Raw genomic sequence first — 5,664 nt, 5'->3', positions numbered from 1 at the left:
ATGTACATTATTTAAATGACGTCTGATTTATTCCTTTACTGTTTCCTGAATAATCAGACCATCAACAATCTAATTTCTGAGGCGCAATGTGTTTTCCTCTGTGCGTAAAAATCCATCCACACGCGGCCCGGACCTTTCCACAGGAAGGGGCCACATGCAGGACGGAGTGTGTCTGATTTCACTTCGTAGTGATGCTGTGTGTTGGTAATTACATCAGGCTGAGGACCGTCCGTCACCCTCCTCCCTCCCCTCTCTCCCATCCTCCCTCCCTCCCTCCCTGCACGGAGCTGATTGGTCGCCGGGTGGCTGCCGGGACACACACCGCGTTGTCCCGGTGAAGCGGCCTCAGCGCGCTATAAAAGCCCGCGGTCACACGCTGCCGTGCCAAATGGGCTGTCACACGCGCTTTGGAGTAACCCGTGGATTTGACGTTTAGGTTTTCACACCGTCGCGCCTTTGGAAACTTTCTCGGTGAGTGTTTTATTCTGCAATTTCACTAATTACTGATGTTTTACCAAACTTTATTTGTGAACAAACCAGAGGCAGACGGCGCGTAAAGGCTTCAACTGTAGGATTTGAAGAGGCGTTAACATTTGACAGCTCGTAAAGCCAAATGTGTCAGTACATACACTTTTAATTATTAAGTCAACAGATTAAATTGCAATAAGCCTTTAATTTCGTATCACCGGTCGTTGCAGTAACTGTTGGCCTGACCTGTGGATGTTCTTCTTCACTAAACCAACTGTCTCCTCCTCAGAGCTCCGTGCTGGACCAGAACCATGGACTCTGATACGAGCCGCGTGTCGAGCAGACCTTCCTCTCCCGAGGTGGACGACATCTTCATGGCCACCCTGAAGAAGTCAGTGCACGGATTCTCCGGCGCCGTGTCCTCCACGCAAAACGACACTCCGTCCGAAATCGCCGCCATGCACGGCCTGCACGGCCTCTCCGCCTCCGACGAGGAGACCCTCGCTCTGCGGTTCGCCTCCAAGAAAGACCGTAAACTCCTGTCCGAGAACGAGCTGCAGTCGATCCGCCTCAAGATCAACAGCCGCGAGAGGAAAAGGATGCACGACCTCAACGTGGCCATGGACGGACTGCGGGAGGTCATGCCCTACGCGCACGGGCCATCGGTGCGTAAACTCTCCAAAATCGCCACCCTGCTGCTGGCGAGAAACTACATCCTGATGCTGAGCAACTCTCTGGAGGAGATGAAGCGGCTGGTCAGTGAGATCTACGGCAGCAGCGCACACCACGGCGGCTTCCACCCGTCAGCCTGCGGGACTATGACACACGCTGGGCCCGTGCCGGGACACCCGGCCGCCCCCCACCCCGCACACCCGGCGGTGCACCACCCTCTCCTCCCGCCGGCCGTCTCCTCCGCGTCTCTCTCTGCGCCCGGTATCTCCGCCGTCACCTCGGTCAGACCCCACCACGGACTCCTCAAAGCTCCCGCTCCCGGCGCAGGGCCGCTGGGCAGCAGCTTCCAGCACTGGGGCGTTGGCGCCGGGATGCCCTGTCCGTGCAGCATGTGCCAAGTCCCGCCTCCGCATGTGTCCAGCATGAGCTCCGTCACCATGCCGAGGCTGACCAGCGACTCCAAGTGACTCCAAACCCGATAGAGACGAACTTGTTCAGGGTTGTCACAGACTCTCTCTCTCCTCTTATTACGTTTTTTAATTTATCTTCGTCGCTGAATCCGTCGCGTGGACGGAGCCAGTGAAGACCGATGCATTGATTTTCCTCACTGGGACTTTTGGGGGTTTTGCAAACTAACTTAGTGTTTGATGGTGATTAACCTCAGTTGTAAGCGCTGTGTCTTCACAGAGCTCAAGAAGCACAACGAAATTCATTTAATTCTGAAAAAGGTTTGAATGATCAAGGCCTCGACTCGTCCATGTTAACATCCAGCTCTCTGGTGATTTCAGGGCCTGCAGAGGAAAGAGCCCCAACTTGAATCCAACCACAAATATAGTGTAAATATGTAGAATAATCTGTTTAAATAGTGGGAGATATTATATATTATAGTCTTGTTAATGTTGCACCTGCTTTATTCTGTCCTCTGATTCTCTCCCTGTTTTCTGCTCAGTGGCTTGTCTTTCACTGTCCGGCCCACACAATGGCCACTTCTTTATTTTTTTAAATAAAAACAGAAAATGATATTTATTTACTTATTTTGAACGTGAATTTCAGATGAATCTCTGATGATGTTGGGGTTTGAAAATGTAAAATAAAGACGATTAATTGCAAAAGGAAAGAAACAAGTCTTTGGTGATGTCTTTGTTTTTTAAGTTTTTTTTTACATTTAGCACAATATGAAAGAGAACATTTTGGAATGAGAGTTAAAGCAGCACAGACATTATCATAGAGAGGAAATAAAAAAAAAACACCCTTTAACATATATAACCTTTTAGAAATAAAATAATTAAACAGGTTTAAAAGAAAAGACAAACACAGACCCTTATTATGATTATTTAAGATATTGAAATTTCCAAAAAGTAGTTTTTTCCCCCATAAATAAAACCTAATGTTCTTATTTCTAAATTCAATTTAAAATATATTCTCTTTATGAATCTGGGATCTGTTTCTTGAACATCTGCATAATTCAACCAGAAAATAAAGATTAAAAAGGGATTTGATTATTTTAAAGATTTATTTAAAAACTTTAAAAACTCCATTAATGACCAGTTTGTAGGACTCATACTAATACAAACACAAACAACTCATGAAACTAATTATGCGTAGATTTTGAGCATGTCAGAAAATGTGTCTTCTTTAATATTTTTTTCTTAATTACAATCAACAGATGAGATAAAAGAAAACAGGTTTTATATAATGTTAATGTTTTGTGACGTTGTGGTGTTTGAGCTTTTAAATCCAACTTGTCTCCTGCAGGATGGTTCAGATCACAGCAGTGTCTGATCCTTCAATGACTCCACCTGCACGTCTGGAGGTTCGTCCTGCAGCATAAGAGATTGATATTTATCCGATTCTGAAAACATTTCTGTTTTATAATCTTTAAAACGAGAGGGCGTCCACGAAGAACTGTTTATTGAGTCATTTGATATATTCACAAAGTTGTTGTTGCAGTATAAGAAGCCACAGTGACGAGCAAAGGCCGGTGCACAGTTTGGGCAAAGGCAGCAGCTGCACAGCAGATTGTGAATGCTGTTGCAATGTTTTCCGAAGGCTTTTGAAGCTGGAACGATATGAACTGAATCTCTGAATATTCATCCACGCATTTGTTTATTCGTCTCATTACTGGGACTGAATTATTCAAAGTCCTTCAGCGTTCTGTAGGACGTTCCAAAGAGTAAGAGGTCAGTCGATGCAATGCAACAGAAATACAGTCTGCTTACAGGTCGTTCTTTAAAAAGTCTCAGCCTGTGGAAACTACTTTTACATACCAGAAAAATAGAGAAATAAGGAATTATTTATATTACTATTTGAAAATTTGATTAAAATCACTCAGCGTTCAGTTCAACATCATATTTACTCTGTCGGACATCCGCAGAATCCATCCCACCAAAAAAGGAAGAATTATGAATAAGGTTTTGCTCATGTGTTCTCTCAGGAAGGTTTGTCTTTTATTATGTCAAAATACTTTTCAGTTTAACATGAGAGTGGCTGAGATCAAGTAACCACGCTTAAATATTATAAAAAATAATGAATTCATAATGGTAATAGTCAAGTGGTGAATTAATTAAATGAGGCATAGCTTCAGACTTAAATGCTTCACACGGCTACACAAGTCGACAGATGAGCACAAGCAGATACAACAAATAGTGAGGGAGCGTTTACCTCACGAAGGACGACACTCATGTCATCATGTAAAAGAAAGTTAAGACCTCAAAAGTTTATGGATTCTTCTATGAGTAGTTCCTCTGTAATCCTGTTGATAGACTGACAAACATAATCTCCTGGAGGTAAAAACAACAACTCCCTTAAATTGTGGGATTATTTGTTTTAGAACATCTGTTTTACTGCAAGTATTTTTTCCCCCAGAGTTTTCCAAGCACCATTAGTCAGCACAAAATGCAGTTATCATGAGTTACCGAGGATCGGATTGCTCAAATAATTAGGCCGCCCTCTCCCCCATGATGCCCTCTGTCTAGTGTTGATTCCGACAATGATCTCCTTTGCTCTTAAAGACTCAGGAACAGCAAAGTCCAAGCTTCAGTGGTCAGGAAGTCAAAATTATACAAACAAACAGCGTTTTGGTTAGTTTTGGTTTCACAGCTGCGTCAGTGCTGACTCTAACAAACTTTAGAGTCGGTGCAGTTGTATTTAAATCTAACACACACATCTATGCTGGTTGATGCACATAGAGGAAATGTGGATTGGGCATTGTGTCATGTTGATTGTATTTTATCATATCTTTGTGTTGTGTCGTATTTTAAATGGATTAAGATTTGGCTGCTGCCAAAGCATTAATTTTCACACTTGTCAAACTCTTGACTCGATCCACGATGCCCTTCGTCGAAGCATCTGCATTCACTCACGATTCCAATGAAGGTTCAGTTATTTAAACTAAACTCATTTAAACTAAATAGTTGTTTAATTGTTGTGGTGCAGAAAGATAATTTGAATACATTGTTTTGTGGATGATTCATTTAATCGTCAGTGAATCTCGAAGATGTTTTTTTTTTAAAGATGGAGACAAGTCGAAACAACGACATGTGACACTCATGAGAAAGTTTTTCTGTTAAACTCCCAGATAAACATGGTGCTGAAGTTAAAAGAGAAACTGTGAGAAGCATCTTTTCAGCTCAGCCTGGAAGATCTGGTCAATAGCAGCTGGGCTTCACATCCCTGTGTCTGGATTTGAATAAACAGCTCCTTATCCACTGTTGGTGGCAGGCTGACTTATCCATTGATGCTGCGAGTCCGAGGTTGGTTCTGTGACAGTTTAAATATTCATAACTTAGGACAGAAGGGGAGCATCAGTCTTACACTGTTGTGACTGGATTTAAACCTTCCTGAAAACACTGCACAGATGTACACCCTTTTCAGCTCGGCGCATCATGTTGTGTTAGCCGAAAGGATTAAAGATCGGAGGGATGCATCAAAGGTGGCAGAGCAAGAGAAACAGAAAGAGAAACATAGTCAATGATGGAGCAAAGGAGAGAAGATAAACAAACAGAGAAGCTGTAAGAGACAAAAGCAGGATTTAACACTTACAAGGGAATAGATGGAGCTCTTAGGTGGATATGAGACCTCGGAGGTCACTCCTTCCCATGGGGCCGGTGTTTATTCCGTCACTGCTCATCTGCTCACTCTTTACCTCTGTGAAACACTGTGATGTACTCTAACACACATAAAGCACCGACTGTATTGAATAGAAACGCAACAAGTGGAGGCTTAGCCGAGAATGAATCGTGTGTTCTTGTTTCCCAGAGCAGTGATGATGATGATGACGACGACGACGATGAAGCTCTATGTGAGTTAGAAGACACGTAACTCTGCTGGTGTCGATCGACAGTTGAACTTCCTCTCAGGAGGCCTGGCACATACAGGCCTCTGCATCAGAGCAATGAAATAAGATCCAATCTGGCAAACGTGCACAAATTATTTGTACTAAACTCAGCATCTATTGAACTTCTGTTCGTCCTGGGAGATGATCCCTCACACTCACACGGAGGTTTAACATTTCCCCCCCCGAGA

At 43.5% G+C, this 5,664-nt stretch overlaps 1 protein-coding gene across 1 annotated transcript; it reads left to right on the top strand.

The window, feature by feature from the left end:
• Positions 1 to 309: 309 nt before the first annotated feature.
• On the top strand, positions 310 to 2,261 carry olig2 (oligodendrocyte lineage transcription factor 2). Its single transcript, XM_020107283.2, has 2 exons — positions 310 to 471; positions 758 to 2,261. The coding sequence occupies exon 2, from the start codon at positions 780 to 782 to the stop codon at positions 1,605 to 1,607; it is 828 nt and encodes a 275-aa protein (XP_019962842.1). The 5' UTR covers positions 310 to 471; positions 758 to 779; the 3' UTR covers positions 1,608 to 2,261.
• Positions 2,262 to 5,664: the final 3,403 nt, after the last annotated feature.

This window comes from Paralichthys olivaceus, chromosome 10, assembly GCF_024713975.1.
Source record: "Paralichthys olivaceus isolate ysfri-2021 chromosome 10, ASM2471397v2, whole genome shotgun sequence".
Lineage (NCBI taxonomy): Eukaryota > Metazoa > Chordata > Actinopteri > Pleuronectiformes > Paralichthyidae > Paralichthys > Paralichthys olivaceus.
Note: the sequence above shows the minus strand (reverse complement) of the source record. Positions and strands in the feature narration are given on the sequence as shown.

What these genes read in the sequence shown, in the direction of transcription:
- olig2 (XM_020107283.2), top strand. Translation starts at nt 780, where the DNA reads ATGGACTCTGATACGAGCCGCGTGTCGAGCAGACCTTCCTCTCCCGAG.